Raw genomic sequence first — 20,908 nt, 5'->3', positions numbered from 1 at the left:
TGGGATAGACCGCATGCATTATCAGTGCTGTATTATATGCCGCATGACCAGCAACACCACAAAGGGTCCAGCCAGGGTACTGGATTTCCCAGATGCCACAGGCCCCAAAACTGGTATTCCCAGAAGCCACTACTCCACACACTGGTGATCCCGGAAGTCACTAATAGTCAGAATGGTAAGGCTGTATCTGCAGTGCACAGTATATCAGTGAGAATATAGAATCTGCAGTGCACAGTATCAGTGAGAATATAGAATCTGCAGTGCACGGTGCATCAGCGTGGCTGCACCTGCAGTGCACGGTGCATCAGCGTGGCTGCACCTGCAGTGCACGGTGTATCAGCGTGGCTGCACCTGCAGTGCAGGGTGTATCAGCGTGGCTGCACCTGCAGTGCAGGGTGCATCAGCGTGGCTGCACCTGCAGTGCACGGTGTATCAGCGTGGCTGCACCTGCAGTGCACGGTGTATCAGCGTGGCTGCACCTGCAGTGCACGGTGTATCAGCGTGGCTGCACCTGCAGTGCACGGTGTATCAGCGTGGCTGCACCTGCAGTGCACGGTGTATCAGCGTGGCTGCACCTGCAGTGCACGGTGTATCAGCGTGGCTGCACCTGCAGTGCACGGTGTATCAGCGTGGCTGCACCTGCAGTGCACGGTGTATCAGCGTGGCTGCACCTGCAGTGCACGGTGTATCAGCGTGGCTGCACCTGCAGTGCACGGTGTATCAGCGTGGCTGCATTTGCAGTGCACGGTGTATCAGCGTGGCTGCATTTGCAGTGCACGGTGTATCAGCGTGGCTGCATCTGCAGTGCACGGTGTATCAGTGTGGTTGCATCTGCAGTGCACGGTGTATCAGCGTGGCTGTATCTGCAGTGTACGGTGTATCAGTGTGGCTGTATCTTCAGTGCCCTGTGTATCAGTGTGGCTGCATCTGCAGTGCACGGTGTATCAGTGTGGCTGCACCTGCAGTGTACGGTGTATCAGTGTGGCTGTATCTTCAGTGCCCTGTGTATCAGTGTGGCTGCATCTGCAGTGCATGGTGTATCAGTGTGGCTGCACCTGCAGTGTACGGTGTATCAGTGTGGCTGTATCTTCAGTGCCCTGTGTATCAGTGTGGCTGCATCTGCAGTGCACGGTGTATCAGTGTGGCTGCATCTGCAGTGCACGGTGTATCAGTGTGGCTGCATCTGCAGTGCACGGTGTATCAGTGTGGCTGCATCTGCAGTGCACTGTATGACACTTCCATTCCTACTGAGCAAAGCATTGAGACAAAAGGCGGCCATGCACGTTACAGTATATTCCCAGAAGTGACTGCGCCTATAGTACAAAGATACTGTTTTCACAATAAGAGAACAATAGTACAATACTGGAGATCCTGCTGTACCCTGTTCCACAGTCTAACCTAAGCAGTGACATATAATCACACTGAGAATACCTGTGTCTATCCCAACAGTACATAATACTGATGTACAATATTAAACCTGTATCAACAGCGGCACCTTGTGTCTTGTGGAAGTATTGCGAGTTGTAACTACATCTGATGACTGATCAGCACTGCGAATCAGAACCAGATTTATTGGCCAGGTATACTTGTGTATACTAGGAATTTGTTTTCGGTTTGCTGTGCAGCAGGTGGGTAACAAGTAAACAGCATACAGTATAAACAATAAACAATATAAACAGGTGGGGGAACAATGACTAGTTGCATTCATTTGCATAACTGTATCAATAAAATATACGGACTCCAATCTAAACCGTCGCAATCATAGCAGCGATATAACAGCGTTATGTAAAGAACATGGGAAATGTTAGAAGAACACCAGTACACAGCCAAGGAGCACAATGCACTAGAGGCCCAAGGATTGCCTACTATAGAAAACATAAATCGAGTGATTATCGAATGACTGCGACGGCAAATTGCAAATAGAAATGTGAACGTTTATCAGTTTGATTGACAGGAAGCCGGAGTTTATGGGAGGGGACATGGCATTTTGTGGGTGTGTCTGAAGGCGATTTTGAGGTGGGTCTCTGACATCAGCGATGACCACTTCCACCCTGTACAAGTCACAGATTAGTGGAAACCTAGGACTTACTCACATTTGCTCAGATGGAAAGATTCCCTCGATGTTCCGGGATTTGTGCGGCAATTAGGGATACATCCGTAATTTTGCACAAGGAGTTTATTCTTTCTGGGTGGCGACGTTCTGCCCACAGTACATTGCGTTTTCTCTAATTGCCAATCCATGCCAAATTAGGCCGCAGGACTGAAAGAACCATAGCTAGACACTATTCTACTGAATTTACTGTAGTTCCCAAACACTTTGTACTAATGCAAAGAAAATAAAACATAATAATAATTATATATGTAGGGGAAGCACGGATGGTGTAATGGTTAGCATTACCGCTTCGAAGCAGTGAGGTCATGGGTTCGAGCTTGTGTGGGTTTCCTCCGGGTACTCCGGTTTCCTCCCACAATCCAAAAATATACTGGTAGGTTAATTGGCTCCCAACAAAAATTAACCCTAGAATGTCTGTGTGTGCGTGTACATGTGGTGGGGAACATAGATTGTAAGCTCCAATGGGGCAGGGACTGATGTGACTGTTCAAATATTCTCTGGACAGCGCTGCAGTATATGTGTGCGCTATATAAATAACTGGTAATAAATAAATAAACAGGTGGCAGCGCCATACATAGGGCAAACATTAAAACAATACAGTGTACACAGAACTAAATATTACAGTACCAAAAAACTAGAACAGAGCAGAGGTAACAATTAGCAGCACAATTCTCACTACACAATATGACTGGGATGTAGGGAAGCGAAGGAATGGTCCATGAACTACCAGGGGCATGCTACCTTAGGTAGAGATGAGCGGTTCTGAGAGGGAAGAGGCTTTGAGAACAGGAGGTAAGAGGGCCCTGCTCTAAAGAGCTTACAATTATACTAGGAGATTCCTTGCACCCTACGGGCGCTCTTCACACCGTCGTAAGGGGCTTCGCCCTTTTAAACTGTGAGCGCCTTTATTGTGTGAGGATTTTCTGTTGTGGGTGCAGGAGTTGTATGTCTGGGGGAGGGATGGGCGGGTGCAGTGTTGTGGGGGCTGGGTGCAGCAGTAGGGATGGCCATCGACCATCCATGTTTAGAAAACATTGAGGGTTTTAGGCTGATGTCGAATAGTTTTGACATCGATGGGGGAGAGCCAGATGGTTTCCCACCATCGATGGCAAGCTTAAACAAATAGTTTTATTTGTTTTTTTCCTGGGACACGGAGCATAGCTCCGCCCAGGACACCTGTGAAGCCCCACCACTGTATTCCGATTGGCCCACAGGGCAATCAGTCAAAAACAATGGATGACCATCGAGATATAAAAACATTGATGGTCATCCATTGCATAGTTATACACCATCGATGGTCTGTTGCACTTCGGTAATCGATGGTAAAAGCTACAATGGCCATCCCTATACACACAGTCACAGATTGACAGTTCTGGCTAAATATATATAAGAGATAACAGAAATTGGAGGGAGCTATAAAATACTGGGATGTATGCCGATTCTAGGCAATTGACCATCAATTCAATGTCCAACCATTAAAAAGTGGGAGGAGACTTGTTGTTCATTGAGATCGTGTTCATTCTTCTATAGAATCACTAACAGTAGGCCAGAGTGTAGAGATAGGTCATCTATAACTACACCCGCTGCCCAGGCAGGAATCACCCAATGGGTCATTAGATTATGTTCAAATATTTATGTAGGGCTTAAAGGAGTGAGCGATGGGATATTGGGGCCATCACTAGATCGTGTGTTTAAAGTTTTACTTATGCATTACCAGAATATATAGCAGACCATCAGAAATAGGGATAACATCAGAAAGCCAACAGCCGGTGTGCGGTAACTACCACCGGCAGCGAATGTCTGGGAGACACTTATATTAAAAGTCAAAGGGTAGCCCCTTAGCTCTGGGCCCTGAGAAGTTGGCTCCTAAATGTGTCCAACTATCTCCTGAGGATTCTGTGCACCCTGCATATCTATATGGTTCTATACCCAATAGAGTGTAGCTGGCATGGGAGCAGAGATAAGATATGTAACCATCAAAGGTTCCTTCTGGACCTCCCCTAGACCCACCTGCGGATCACACTGATCTCGCGCCTTGTCCAGCACAGGCTCCCGCAAACTCAGATCGCTCTCCAGACAAGTAGGGGAGCCACCGGTTATAAGAGAGTTTGGCTGAACAAACTACACTATCGGGGTGTTTCTGATTAATTCGGATGGGGCCAAATACGGCACCGTCTTTTACGCGCATGTGTGGCTCCCCTTTAGGAACCGCTTTGGCAACTTGCATGGTCACTGGGCCATTCGTAAGGATCTGGGCGGGTCAAGTACGGACGGCGGTGGGGACATCCATGGGCATGCGGGTGGGCCGATGTGTGTCGGGGGCGGGTGCCTGACGTCACAGGACATCAGCCGACCTGCCCCTTCGCCCGGCGGCCGCAAATAAAAGTCAGTTCCCACCTGGGATGGGGGGGGGGGGGGCGCATTCGTCGGGGGGGGGGGGGGGGGGGGCCTCTCTGGCACTTGGTAAGCTGCAATCTTTGCAGCTTCCAGAGCCAACCAGAATCAGGCCCTGTGTAATGAACAGAACAATACAACGTTCCATCCTTCAGTATACTGAATAGCCCGGCATAGGAAATCAAGTGGCTGACCGCGCAGAGCACCGGACCAGACGATGACTCATGTGGCTCCAGGCAATAATTCATAACCACTAGACCACAGGAGTTTAAACTCGGTCCTCAGGACCACACGCAGCGCATGTTTTCCAGGTCTCCTCACAGAATCACAAGTGAAATAATTAGCTCCACCTGTGATATTTTAAAATGTCAGTGAATAATGAGAGCACCTGTGCACCTGCCGGGTGACCCGAAAAACGTGAACTGTGTGGCATCCTGAGGACAACGTTTGAGAACCACTGCAGTAGACGACGTGGATCTGGCGTTACAAAATGGCAACTCGGCCAAAAATTGCTCTAGTTTGTACCCAGCCTTAGACGTTCCACCATGGGTAGCAATTCTGCACTTGAAGTACTTTCCCTCAAATCTGGCATCTTGGTCGCCACTGTAGCAGCACACAAAGCTGAGGACCGTGTACCAGGGACACTAGTTTGCTATTTTGTTGTAAAAGGAATTGGTAGAAAATCAGAGTTGCCTACCCTCCCGGATTGGCTGGGAGGGTCCCGGAAATCAGGTCCCCCTCCCGGCCCCCCGGAAAGGTGGGCAATCCTCCCAGATTCTGCCTAAACCCTCCGGATCTCCCATGAGCTCCCGGCCGCATCGTTGAATTACCGCGATTCGCGGCTACTCGCCTGGAGGGGCGGGGCTAAGTATGCAAATAGTGTCGTTTAGCCCCGCCCCTCCGCAAATCGTGGGGATTTCCAGTGCTGGGGGCGGGGCTTGTTGCCGTCTACATCAGGCCCCCGCCCCCACACCTGATGCCTACAGACTCCTCTCCGGGCTTCTCCCGGAGAGGAGATTTTAAAAGTAGGCAAGTATGTATAAAATGTGTAAGAAGAGTCATAATAAGCCTAATTATACATGGCATGAGGCATGGCGCTGCCACACGTATTGGATCTGCCTCTTCTCCCCTTTAATACACAGATTTGCTAATGTCGCAGCCATTGGGAGCTGTATAGAGATCCATAATCGGAGTCCCTGATCCGTTACTTAGAGGAAGCAACAATCGGACGCACATGAGGCAAGACTCGACGTATGACCACTCACAGGTTTGATGCCTTGGTGTGGTTGTCCGGTGCTGACCCAGGAGGTCCCATGCTCTGAACTTGACTCTTAGGAAGTTTTATGACCAACCAGATGACACAACATGGTTGCAGTTGGTGGACCGATGTATTTACGGGCACAATTATGCTAAACACCTAAAGTTTGCTTGATGTTAGATTGCGCTTTATTGTAATTATTCTGATTAGCAGCTTTTAGTACATTTACCCCTACTGAACTGTGTACTAAATGGACATTGCAGCCATCTTTGTATCAAGCCGTGGTTGGACCATATAAGACAACGAGGGCGTATCGGCTAAGAGCAGCATGGAAATTACTTACACTAGATTTTAGTTTGAGATTATTATTACTATTGGCCGGTGGTGGAGGATACGTTAGATAGAGAAGCACGAGTGTATGAACGGTATCACCGGCAATAAATACGTCCCTGCCTCTCGCTATCACGGACTGCAAGGTTGGAAACTCTACTAGACAGGAAGTAATATCAGAACACACATGGAGCAGGTGGTCAGCTTACGGTAGGGAGCGAGCGCCGGAACTCACCGGTTGTGCAGTCAGCAGGTAGACCGGCGTCAGAGAGGGTGTGGTGCTGGCTTCACATTCCAGACCAAGGCCGATGAGTATCTGTGTCAGAACGTCATGCCTCTTGGAGTTACTCATCTTCAGAGAATCAAAGGTTCCCTTATCTTGGTCCGTTAGAGACTCCGGAGATAGCTCCAACTTAACCTTCAGGAAAGAGATAAAGTTCAACACAATACATGCAGAAAGCCTGGAGCATTTGTTCTAGAGGCCTATTTATCGTTAATGAAAATCAATGCTATACAGTCACGATATTAAATTAAATGTATTGACATGCACCCACAGGGACACAGAGCACGTCCCCATGAAGTGGAGTAAGGGATTCCAGGCCTTCTGCATTTCTGGCAGAGGGTTCAGGGAAAACCCTCCGATATGACATTCACGATGGACAGCCCATAGGATACAACGGCTATTGGCCGTAATACTGGGAATATCGAGCATTCCAGAGATTGGTAAATCTGGTAGCATGGCATCCACCATAGATGCGGCTACTCCTGGGAATGGTATCGGAGATATCTGCCGCGGTCTCTCAGTGATATAGATTTAGGGGTTACATAATATTAGCATTTAACCCCCAAATATACAGCTAATATACAATGATAAATAGGCCCCTTAGAAAGTTAGTTATATATTTATATATAAAAAAGGCTAACTACTCCTCTCCTCTATGAGGTGACTAGAGGCCACTCGAAGGTCCAAATTACTCCTTTGTGTATTTAGGATGTTGTAACAGAAAGTAAAAGCAATTCTTGCAGGGACACAGATTTGTTTTAACGTTTACTGGCTAAGGAGCTGTGAAGACAGACTGAAAGTAGGAGCAGATAGGGACTGGGGGTGGGGTGGAGGGGTTCTGGGCTAAAAACTGTCACAGCTCAAAGTGAAAGTAAAAACTGTCACAGCTCAAAGCGAAAGTACATTGCAGAAGCCGTCATTTTGACGAATTACAATTGTGTAATAGTGGAATTACAATTTACACACAGCATTCAGTTGTGAACTTCTGTATCAATGCTTGGAGAGAAATGAATTTGAGAGATATAAAGTACCAACCAACCAGCCCCTAAGTGTCATTTCAATGACAGATGCTGATTGGTTGTTGCCTAATCGCTCTCAAAGAGTCGATAAATCTCCCCCTCTGTTTTTAAAGACCATAGGGCCAGGCACCAAGAGAGATGGACTTATCCCTACTGCTAAGTGCCAGTCATTAACATCCAGCTGCTAATGACAATCACAATGACGGTGACAACTGGCACACCTCTACTGTGACCACTGGACAGTACCCTATGGCATATACTGATGCAGCAATATAATTATAAATCTGTAACTATTACCCAACTGACCATACTGTGGGCTGAAATTCTGTGGACGTACATTTAGGTGTTTGGTGTATTCTTGGGCTAAAACCCCTTTATTTTAGGTGTAACCAGAACCAGATCTTCCAATGGTCTCTTTCAGGGGATTTAAATTCTATCACAATGGACATTGCGTCCATTGTGATAGAATTTAAATCCCCTGAAAGAGACCATTGGAAGATACTTCAGAAGATTACATGGCGTCAGCTGGCAGGTTTCCCCCTCGTCGCACGCCATAAGGTGGGTACACACGGAACGATGTTGGTAGCGTTCCCGACATCGTTAACGAGTGTATCAAATCGTTCATCGTGCATACACACGGAACGATTGGATACACTTGACAAAAGATTTGTCTATGATCTTCCTGCATGCAGGAAAGATCATAGACCATCGTTAACGATTCACGGGTACGCGCATCGTTAACGATGCACGGAACGATTTGAACGTTTGGTCATTCCCATCGATCGGGAACGCCCACATCGGGCTTCAAATCTACAGACATGTACAGCTAACACACACCCAGCGTGTATAAGGTGGCACATACCTGGCACAGGACGGCTTCTCCAGCATTCTGTCCATACAGCTGGCGGAGAATCACCACATCTCGACTGTCCGTGTCCAAATAACACAACTGATTCACCTCATCACAGGAGGGTTCCTCGTACACGTAGCCACTGGCCAAACCGCTCAGCTGGATTCGGCTGCCATTGGGACTGTTGAAGACCAAAGCCTGGACAGATTCCTGCAGTTCTGTTTTCCTTTTGAGGACCGAACTGCCAAACGTAAAAGAAGAGGACAGCCCCAGGATCTTCCCACCATTCTCCAGGTAAGACATGAACAGTTGGTGAATGCTAGAAGGTATGGGCTTCTGATCTGCGACAACCAATAATAAGCAGTTATCCATCCATGGTGCTTGGAGTGCTTGTTCCTCCGGGAGAGGGTAGACCACGTACCTGTCTGGATCAAAGCAATGCTGAAGAACAGCTTTGACCTTCTGTAAGTGGTCTTGAGATGTGGAACCACCATATATAAGAATGTTGGGTGGTTTTCCACTCCTATGGAGGCTTGAGGGGTCTTTAAGATACTTCCTATCTAAACTGTCCTCCAAGTCTTCTGGGAGCTCAGGAATGTTATCGGCCGAAGTGGACTTCACAGACTCTATGGTGCAGCTCTCCAGTTCCTTGCACTCCTGGCAGCTGGACAGGTGGAGATGAAGATGTTCTCCCCTGGCCTCCGCTTTGTTTTTTGGGTCGGTTTCATCATTTAAATTTGGATTTTGGCCAGCAGGGTTCTCAGTGCTCTCAGTGATCCCCATTTCTTCTGTACCCCCCTTCTCTGAGGTTTCCAGCTTTATTTCCTGTGTGGACGACTCTCGCAGGTGCACAGCTAAAAAAGGCAATAAGATCTATGTAAAAGCAATAACTGTCTACACTTAACACATTTATGTTATAACAGTGAAACAAACAAGGGAAATCTAGACTGCCCGCAGTGCAACACAGGGACATCAGTACGGAAAATCACACATAAAATCTTCTGTAGTACACAGCAGGAAAAATCACATAGCTATAAAATCCCCTGTAGTGCACAGCAGATGAATCACCCAGCTATAAAATCCCCTGCAGTACACAGCAGAGGAATCACCTGTAGTGCAAAGCAGGGAAACCACACACAGCTATAAAATCCCCTGTAGTGCACAGCAGAGAAATCATCTGCAGTACACAACATAGAAATCACCCAGCTATAAAATCACTTGCAGTGCACAGCAGATAAATCACCTGTAGTACACAACATAGTAATCACCCAGCTGTAATATCACCTGCAATACACAGCAGAGAAATCACCTGTAGTGCAAAGCAGGGAAACCATACACAGCTATAAAATCCCCTGTAGCGCACAGCAGAGAAATCACCTGTAGTACACAACAGAAATCACCCAGCTATAAAATCACCTGCAGTACACAGCAGAGAAATCATCTGTAGTACACAACATAGAAATCCTCCAGCTATAAAATCACCTGTAGTGCACAGCAGAGAAATCACCTGTAGTGCACAGCATAGAAATCACCTGCAGTACACAGCAGAGAAATCACCTGTAGTGCAAAGCAGGGAAACCACATACAGCTATAAAATCACCTGTAGTGCGCAGCAGAGAAATCACCTGCAGTACACAATATATAAATCACCCAGCTATAAAATCACTTGCAGTGCACAGCAGGGAAATCACATAGCTATATAATCCCCTTAGTGCACAGCAGATAAATCACCTATAGTACACAACATAGTAATCACACAGCTATAAAATCACCTGTAGTGCACAGCATGAAAATCACAAACATCTATAAAGAGAGAAATTGCACACTGTGCCCAGCAGGGAAATCACCCACAACATCAGTCACAGCACACAGCAGGGAAATGCCCATCAGGAACAGTAGAATGCATGCCAATTCCAGGCCATTTTTTTCAATCCCAGGATCGACATCCCGAATAAAAAAACATGCCCCATCCCCCCCCACACCGGTCGCCCCACACATGTACTTATATGGGTGGGAAGCCGGCAGCGGGGCATACAGCAGTGGTGCGTGGGTGCTCAGACGCTGCCCGGTATTAGGATACTCCAATACAGGATTCAAATTCCGGAAATTTTGGGACTAAATCCTGGGATCCCGTCTATCCCGATTCTGGGATTGGCCACCCTAGACAATAGTAGCAGTGTGCACAGCAGGGAAATTACCCACAGCACACAGCAGGGACAGTAGCGCTGACTGGACAGCAGGGAAATCGCACACAGGATACAGCAGGGACAGTAGCAGGGAGTGAACAGCAGGGAAATCACACACAGACACAGGATACAGCAGGGACAGTAGCAGGGAGTGAACAGCAGGGAAATCACACATAGGATACAGCAGGGACAGTAGCAGGGAGTGAACAGCAGGGAAATCGCACACAGGATACAGCAGGGACAGTAGCACTGAGTGAACAGCAGGGAAATCGCACACAGGATACAGCAGGGACAGTAGCAGGGTGTGAACAGCAGGGAAATCACACACAGGATACAGCAGGGACAGTAGCAGGGAGCGAACAGCAGGGAAATCACACACAGGATACAGCAGGGACAGTAGCAGGGAGCGAACAGCAGGGAAATCGCACACAGGATACAGCAGGGACAGTAGCAGGGAGCAAACAGCAGGGAAATCGCACACAGGATACAGCAGGGACAGTAGCAGGGAGTGAACAGCAGGGAAATCGCACACAGGATACAGCAGGGACAGTAGCACTGAGTGAACAGCAGGGAAATCGCACACAGGATACAGCAGGGACAGTAGCAGGGTGTGAACAGCAGGGAAATCACACACAGGATACAGCAGGGACAGTAGCAGGGAGCGAACCGCAGGGAAATCGCACACAGGATACAGCAGGGACAGTAGCAGGGAGCGAACAGCAGGGAAATCGCACACAGGATACAGCAGGGACAGTAGCAGGGAGCGAACAGCAGGGAAATCGCACACAGGATACAGCAGGGACAGTAGCAGGGAGTGAACAGCAGGGAAATCACACACAGGATACAGCAGGGACAGTAGCAGGGAGCAAACAGCAGGGAAATCGCACACAGGACACAGCAGGGACAGTAGCAGGGAGCGAACAGCAGGGAAATCGCACACAGGACACAGCAGGGACAGTAGCAGGGAGCAAACAGCAGGGAAATCGCACACAGGACACAGCAGGGACAGTAGCAGGGAGCAAACAGCAGGGAAATCGCACACAGGATACAGCAGGGACAGTAGCAGGGAGCAAACAGCAGGGAAATCGCACACAGGATACAGCAGGGACAGTAGCAGGGAGCAAACAGCAGGGAAATCGCACACAGGATACAGCGGGGACAGTAGCAGGGAGCAAACAGCAGGGAAATCGCACACAGGATACAGCAGGGACAGTAGCAGGGAGCGAACAGCAGGGAAATCGCACACAGGATACAGCAGGGACAGTAGCAGGGAGTGAACAGCAGGGAAATCGCACACAGGATACAGCAGGGACAGTAGCACTGAGTGAACAGCAGGGAAATCGCACACAGGATACAGCAGGGACAGTAGCAGGGTGTGAACAGCAGGGAAATCACACACAGGATACAGCAGGGACAGTAGCAGGGAGCGAACAGCAGGGAAATCACACACAGGATACAGCAGGGACAGTAGCAGGGAGCGAACAGCAGGGAAATCGCACACAGGATACAGCAGGGACAGTAGCAGGGAGCGAACCGCAGGGAAATCGCACACAGGATACAGCAGGGACAGTAGCAGGGAGCGAACAGCAGGGAAATCGCACACAGGATACAGCAGGGACAGTAGCAGGGAGCGAACAGCAGGGAAATCGCACACAGGATACAGCAGGGACAGTAGCAGGGAGTGAACAGCAGGGAAATCACACACAGGATACAGCAGGGACAGTAGCAGGGAGCAAACAGCAGGGAAATCGCACACAGGACACAGCAGGGACAGTAGCAGGGAGCGAACAGCAGGGAAATCGCACACAGGACACAGCAGGGACAGTAGCAGGGAGCAAACAGCAGGGAAATCGCACACAGGACACAGCAGGGACAGTAGCAGGGAGCAAACAGCAGGGAAATCGCACACAGGATACAGCAGGGACAGTAGCAGGGAGCAAACAGCAGGGAAATCGCACACAGGACACAGCAGGGACAGTAGCAGGGAGCAAACAGCAGGGAAATCGCACACAGGATACAGCAGGGACAGTAGCAGGGAGCAAACAGCAGGGAAATCGCACACAGGATACAGCAGGGACAGTAGCAGGGAGCAAACAGCAGGGAAATCGCACACAGGATACAGCGGGGACAGTAGCAGGGAGCAAACAGCAGGGAAATCGCACACAGGATACAGCAGGGACAGTAGCAGGGAGCGAACAGCAGGGAAATCGCACACAGGATACAGCAGGGACAGTAGCAGGGAAATCATCCACAGGGTTGAAGCGGACAATCAGTTCATATCTTGGTATATTATGCCCCTGTATGCATGTATGTATGACAAAATAAAGGCTGCACAATCTGCAGACAGACTGAGTTGTGTGTTAGATAAGGAGGAGTACGGCACCAAGGTAACACTCTATACCGAGTGTCAGGGGAGTCAGAACATTTCAGTCCACTGTACATTACAGGCGTAACTGACCAATAACTGGCACTCTTGTCTCAATGCACCAGAGGGCTATGCGGAGATGATTGTAACCACAAATACATCAGACGGACGGTTTGCACCAGATATAGGCCGCTGCGAGTCGGAATTCCTGATGATGATGATATTGACTATCACACCAAGCTCAGAGATAATGGGTCTGAGGCACATCTCTCTGTACAGGGTACAATACCCTTTTGGGATCATGCAAGGAGAGCGGGATCTACGGAAGGCTTGTGGATAACTCTCTATCGATCCCCAAGGTACAGACGCAGCATATACACACACAGGTGGTATCATCTGGAGCAGACTGGGTATTTGACAAAGAAGGCAATTGCTGAGGGCCTTGATGTTCCCAGGGGCCGGAGTTCTCCAACGTTTGTTCAGCAGTATATACCGATAACCGCACGCAGGTGAGTGACCCAGCAGTATATACCGATAACCGCACACAGGTGAGTGACCCAGCAGTATATACCGATAACCGCACACAGGTGAGTGACCCAGCAGTATATACCGATAACCGCACAGAGGTGAGTGACCCAGCAGTATATACCGATAACCGCACACAGGTGAGTGACCCAGCAGTATATACCGATAACCGCACACAGGTGAGTGACCCAGCAGTATATACCGATAACCGCACAGAGGTGAGTGACCCAGCAGTATATACCGATAACCGCACACAGGTGAGTGACCCAGCAGTATATACCGATAACCGCACACAGGTGAGTGACCCAGCAGTATATACCGATAACCGCACAGAGGTGAGTGACCCAGCAGTATATACCGATAACCGCACACAGGTGAGTGACCCAGCAGTATATACCGATAACCGCACATAGGTGAGTGACCCAGCAGTATATACCGATAACCGCACATAGGTGAGTGACCCAGCAGTATATACCGATAACCGCACATAGGTGAGTGACCCAGCAGTATATACTGATAACCGCACATAGGTGAGCGACCCAGCAGTATATACTGATAACCGCACACAGGTGAGCGACCCAGCAGTATATACTGATAACCGCACATAGGTGAGTGACCCAGCAGTATATACTGATAACCGCACATAGGTGAGCGACCCAGCAGTATATACTGATAACCGCACACAGGTGAGCGACCCAGCAGTATATACTGATAACCGCACATAGGTGAGTGACCCAGCAGTATATACCGATAACCGCACATAGGTGAGTGACCCAGCAGTATATACCGATAACCGCACATAGGTGAGTGACCCAGCAGTATATACCGATAACCGCACATAGGTGAGTGACCCAGCAGTATATACCGATAACCGCACACAGGTGAGTGACCCAGCAGTATATACCGATAACCGCACATAGGTGAGTGACCCAGCCGTATATACCGATAACCGCACATAGGTGAGTGACCCAGCAGTATATACTGATAACCGCACATAGGTGAGTGACCCAGCAGTATATACCGATAACCGCACATAGGTGAGTGACCCAGCAGTATATACCGATAACCGCACACAGGTGAGTGACCCAGCAGTATATACCGATAACCGCACATAGGTGAGTGACCCAGCAGTATATACCGATAACCGCACACAGGTGAGTGACCCAGCAGTATATACCGATAACCGCACATAGGTGAGTGACCCAGCAGTATATGCCGATAACCGCACATAGGTGAGTGACCCAGCAGTATATACCGATAACCGCACATAGGTGAGTGACCCAGCAGTATATACCGATAACCGCACATAGGTGAGTGACCCAGCAGTATATACCGATAACCGCACACAGGTGAGTGACCCAGCAGTATATACTGATAACCGCACACAGGTGAGTGACCCAGCAGTATATACCGATAACCGCACACAGGTGAGTGACCCAGCAGTATATACCGATAACCGCACATAGGCGAGTGACCCAGCAGTATATACCGATAACCGCACATAGGTGAGTGACCCAGCAGTATATACCGATAACCGTACACAGGTGAGTGACCCAGCCGTATATACCGATAACCGTACACAGGTGAGTGACCCAGCCGTATATACCGATAACCGTACACAGGTGAGTGACCCAGCAGTATATACCGATAACCGCACACAGGTGAGTGACCCAGCAGTATATACCGATAACCGTACACAGGTGAGTGACCCAGCCGTATATACTGATAACCGCACACAGGTGAGAGACCCAGCAGTATATACCGATAACCGTACACAGGTGAGTGACCCAGCCGTATATACCGATAACCGCACACAGGTGAGAGACCCAGCAGTATATACCGATAACCGCACACAGGTGAGTGACCCAGCAGTATATACCGATAACCGCACACAGGTGAGAGACCCAGCAGTATATACCGATAACCGCACACAGGTGAGAGACCCAGCAGTATATACCGATAACCGCACACAGGTGAGTGACCCAGCAGTATATACCGATAACCGCACACAGGTGAGTGACCCAGCAGTATATACTGATAACCGCACACAGGTGAGTGACCCAGCAGTATATACTGATAACCGCACACAGGTGAGTGACCCAGCAGTATATACTGATAACCGCACATAGGTGAGTGACCCAGCAGTATATACTGATAACCGCACATAGGTGAGTGACCCAGCAGTATATACCGATAACCGCACGCAGGTGAGTGACCCAGCAGTATATACCGATAACCGCACATAGGTGACTGAACCAGCAGTATATACCGATAACCGCACATAGGTGAGTGACCCAGCAGTATATACCGATAACCGCACGCAGGTGAGTGACCCAGCAGTATATACCGATAACCGCACATAGGTGAGTGACCCAGCAGTATATACCGATAACCGCACATAGGTGAGTGACCCAGCAGTATATACCGATAACCGCACATAGGTGAGTGACCCAGCAGTATATACCGATAACCGCACGCAGGTGAGTGACCCAGCAGTATATACCGATAACCGCACGCAGGTGAGTGACCCAGCAGTATATACCGATAACCGCACATAGGTGAGTGACCCAGCAGTATATACCGATAACCGCACATAGGTGAGTGACCCAGCAGTATATACCGATAACCGCACACAGGTGAGTGACCCAGCAGTATATACTGATAACCGCACATAGGTGAGTGACCCAGCAGTATATACCGATAACCGCACATAGGTGAGTGACCCAGCAGTATATACTGATAACCGCACATAGGTGAGTGACCCAGCAGTATATACTGATAACCGCACATAGGTGAGTGACCCAGCAGTATATACCGATAACCGCACATAGGTGAGTGACCCAGCAGTATATACCGATAACCGCACATAGGTGAGTGACCCAGCAGTATATACCGATAACCGCACATAGGTGAGTGACCCAGCAGTATATACCGATAACCGCACATAGGTGACTGACCCAGCAGTATATACCGATAACCGCACACAGGTGAGTGACCCAGCAGTATATACCGATAACCGCACATAGGTGAGTGACCCAGCAGTATATACCGATAACCGCACGCAGGTGAGTGACCCAGCAGTATATACCGATAACCGCACGCAGGTGAGTGACCCAGCAGTATATACCGATAACCGCACATTGGTGAGTGACCCAGCAGTATATACCGATAACCGCACATAGGTGAGTGACCCAGCAGTATATACCGATAACCGCACATAGGTGAGTGACCCAGCAGTATATACCGATAACCGCACATAGGTGAGTGACCCAGCAGTATATACTGATAACCGCACACAGGTGACTGACCCAGCAGTATATACCGATAACCGCACACAGGTGAGTGACCCAGCGGTATATACCGATAACCGCACATAGGTGAGTGACCCAGCAGTATATACTGATAACCGCACACAGGTGAGTGACCCAGTAGTATATACCGATAACCGCACATAGGTGAGTGACCCAGCAGTATATACTGATAACCGCACACAGGTGACTGACCCAGCAGTATATACCGATAACCGCACATAGGTGAGTGACCCAGCAGTATATACCGATAACCGCACATAGGTGAGTGACCCAGCAGTATATACCGATAACCGCACATAGGTGAGTGACCCAGCAGTATATACCGATAACCGCACATAGGTGAGTGACCCAGCAGTATATACCGATAACCGCACATAGGTGAGTGACCCAGCAGTATATACTGATAACCGCACATAGGTGAGTGACCCAGCAGTATATACCGATAACCGCACATAGGTGAGTGACCCAGCAGTATATACTGATAACCGCACATAGGTGAGTGACCCAGCAGTATATACCGATAACCGCACATAGGTGAGTGACCCAGCAGTATATACCGATAACCGCACATAGGTGAGTGACCCAGCAGTATATACCGATAACCGCACACAGGTGAGTGACCCAGCAGTATATACCGATAACCGCACATAGGTGAGTGACCCAGCAGTATATACCGATAACCGCATATAGGTGAGTGACCCAGCAGTATATACCGATAACCGCACACAGGTGAGAGTGAGATACAGCAATATACATACACATATACATATAGGTGAGTGTGAGATACAGTAATATATAACGGACATAACTACGCATCATAATCCCACCGGGTCCTCTCTAAATATAGCGGACACCTGTAAAACACAGAGGTCACTGAGCAACTATAGAACTAATCACAGAAATGTAAAGACAGAAATAGCAGCAGGATTATACCCATGGCGTCACAGGCAGGTGGACAGGAGAGGAGCGGAGCTGAGACTTGCACCAGGACACAGGAGCAGATGGAGAATGAGAAGGAAAATTGTCACTTTTACTTTCTCTTCTTCCCAGCAGCCTGTACCAATTGCACAGGGGAGACCATGACACATAGGGAAAGTGATACCGATAATGTACTTCTCTGCCAACCCAGAGGCTGGAGCTAATACCTCATTTACACTGCAGCAAAAACCCGGGTTTTTGCCTCATGGACCCAGGTCAGAGGTGATGTAAAAGAGGCCAAACCAGGTCCATTTACACAGGAACCCTACCCAGGTCCTGACCAGGGAGGACCACTCCTAGGACCTGGGAAGTGGGCAGTGTAAATGGTCCCAACCTGGGTTGGGATATCCAGGTAGCACTGAAAGGATACCAGAAGCGTGGGACGCGGATTCCGGAAGTCATCGCCTTGCGTTCCACAGTGCATTGCAGCAGCAAAAGACAGCAGCCGTGAAGGACACAGCCATTAGCTGACAGCGCGCACAGGCTCCGAGCACCCCTGCTACCTGGGGCTCTACAGGCGGACCTGCCACAGCCCTATCTGGCACTAGGAATCATTAAGGGAAGGTTGGCTGGCAGTTTATCAGCCCTTAAATAGCCATTATTAATGTAATCTATAGGGAAAAGCAGGGCTGACCCAGGTTCAGTGTAAACAGTGCAGACCAGGTTCCGACCCAGGTTGAAGTGCTGTAAGAAGCCAGGTCCAATCCTGGAAACTCCTATGTTCGAAGACCGGGGTCCAACCAGGAATTTTGGTGTAAAAGGAGTATTAGAGGTGCTCTGCAGGTGACTTCGGGCCTTATTCTAGTTCACTCTTTCTGACAAAATCCTTCTTAGATGGACAAAACCATGTGCACTGCAGGTGGGGCAGATGTAACTTGTGCAGAGAGAATTAGATTTGGGTGGGGTTTTACTTCAAAGTGAGATCTATATTGCAGTGTAAGAATAAAGCAGCCAGTATTTACCCTGCACAGAAACAAAATAACTCACCCAAATCTAATTCTCTCTGCACGTTTAATATCTGCCCCACCTGCAGTGCACATGGTTTTGTCCATCTAAGAAGGATTTTGACAGAACGAGTGAACTAGAATAAGGCCCTGCAGAAATGTGTGTGAGAGCACTCACTCTCTCAGCGTATTCACTCTCCACCAAGGTGCTGCTCCGGTGTCCTGAAAAGGGGAAAGATTTTGGGATATTTAGGAGCCTGCAACCTGGAAACATGGCATCGCCATCCAGGACAGTGCTACAGCCTCTGCACCCTCTAGAAGGGCGAGAGTCCGCACTCACCCCGGGTCCCCCCTCCAAAAAAAAAAAAAAAAAACCTGTAAAACTTGCAAATAAAGTCAAAATAATTTAGCCCCTGGTTCAGCCCCTGGACACGTCCCCTACTAGATGAGGCACATAAAGATTGGAACTCTTGGGGTGTAAGGGGGAGGAGCTAATAATTTAAAGCTACAGTATAATTGATGTGCTTATTCCAACCTGCAACCCCCAGGCCCTGCGTCCACCAGCCTGGCTGAGCGAGAACGATCAGTTACTGCTGCAAGCGCCACAAGCTCAACAACAGCACATCCCCGGGACTGCGGGAGCTGGTCACACTGACAGCGGCGACACGTGGAGGGGGGGGGGGGGGGGGGGGTTACTGTGCACAGAGTAGCAGTGTGTGTGTGTGTGTGTGTGTGTGTGTCCCACAGCCACACAAAGCACAGTCATATGATTCACTAAAAATATGTTTACTGCCTTCATATTATTCCATTTCTGCTTGCTGCATGATTTCTATGTTGGCGTTGATCTTTACGCTGATGTTTACGCTCTCTTTCCTCATTACATGATACCGCGCATTTTGGGCCAATTCAGACCCATTCGTTTGTGTCTGAATTCCACCCCTTGCACATGCGCTTGTAGGGATGGCCATCATTGCCATCGATGGTTGCCATCAATGGCAATTCTGCAACTGGCCATCGATAGTGCTTAACTATGCAATGGATGACCATCGATATTTTTACATATCGATGGTCATCCATTGTATTTGGCCTGTGGGCCAATCAAAACACAGAGGGCGGGGCTTCGTGGGTGTCGGGGGGCGGAGCTATGCTCCGTGTCCCGCCACTTTGAAAAAAAAAGCAAAACATTATTTTGCTATTCCATCGATGGAAGGAAACCATCTGGTTCTCCCCCATCAATGGCAAAAGTATTCGACATCGGCCATAAACCATTGATGATTTGGAATCACCGATGGTCGATGGTCATCCCTATGTGCTTGTGCAAATCCCGGGAACAAATGGCTTTGGTGCGTTCGGCAGGTGGCACTGACCTGTTTGAATACGCAGCCTAGCGGACAGGTCTGAATTAGGCCCTGTGTAGCACCATATAAATGTGGACATGGTCGAAATGAGTTTTTCATGTTTTTGTGTCAGCGTCGACATGGACCCCCAAATACTGTAGTGTCCCCGATCTCCATGTTTCGGACATGGTGCCTCGCTCCGATCACGCTGCGCCCGGCAAACATTACCGCACCGAATCGTAGTTTACGTGGATCATCAATGTCAATCTAATGCAATCTACACAGTGTGGGGGAAATTTACTAAGAAGGCCGACTGGGCTGGAAATATGAACGGAGAATACAGATCATTTACAAAGCTGCCGTATTCTCGGGATTCATATTTTCCGATGGTAAAGTGATTCGTATTTGGCTGCCGAGTTTCCCGGCAGCCAAATACGGACAAGCCGCCAGCAGCGCTGGGATTGGTCAGATAAAGTTTTACTTTAATCAGTGTGTGTGTGTGTGTGTGTGTGTGTGTGTGTGTGTGTGTGTGTGTGTGTGTGTGTGTGTGGTTAAACAGCGAGGATTGCAGAAAACCAGCGATCCTCACTGTTTAACCCCCTCGCCAGCCGCTCGCCCTATTCAACATTCTGGGGAAATCCTCGCCGTCACAGGACGCCGAGAATTCCCCAAAACAGCGCAGCCCTTGGCGAATGCAGAAAATTGGCTGTTTTTAGCCTCTAGTATCGCTGCTTCTGGAGCTGCATACGCCATTTCCCCCTCGCTCAAAAAAACGGAGCGAAGGGGAATTGGCGTATGAGGGGGGGTGCGTTGAATACTGACAGGGTGAGTGGTGATGACCAGCCAGAGTGTCAGGTTTCAGCCGGTGGAACCAATATAAGTAGTATTCCCCTGGCTGTGGCATGGCATTGCTGGCTAGTTATAAAAATACGAGGGACCCCTATTTTTTTGGGGCCTCGTATTTTTGTAACCATGACCGGTCCTAGAGCCTGGTGCTGGTTTCAGAAATACAATG

At 49.0% G+C, this 20,908-nt stretch overlaps 1 protein-coding gene across 5 annotated transcripts in view; it reads right to left on the bottom strand.

Annotated features, from left to right (window-relative positions):
- The window catches only part of HLCS (holocarboxylase synthetase), a 161,556-nt gene that overhangs the window by 113,072 nt on the left and 27,576 nt on the right, over window positions 1-20,908 (bottom strand). For all 5 annotated transcript variants that reach the window (XM_083171726.1, XM_083171730.1, XM_083171728.1 and 2 more), the window contains 2 exons: window positions 8,260-9,101; window positions 6,331-6,513 (listed from right to left, as the gene is read on the bottom strand). In XM_083171726.1, coding sequence (XP_083027852.1) covers window positions 6,331-6,513; window positions 8,260-9,101 — 1,025 coding nt within the window. The remainder of the gene's footprint in view (window positions 1-6,330; window positions 6,514-8,259; window positions 9,102-20,908) is intronic.

This window comes from Crinia signifera, chromosome 2 (assembly GCF_055691185.1).
Source record: "Crinia signifera chromosome 2, ASM5569118v1, whole genome shotgun sequence".
Classification (NCBI taxonomy): Eukaryota; Metazoa; Chordata; class Amphibia; order Anura; family Myobatrachidae; genus Crinia; species Crinia signifera.
This window is presented reverse-complemented; position numbering and strand designations above follow the sequence as displayed.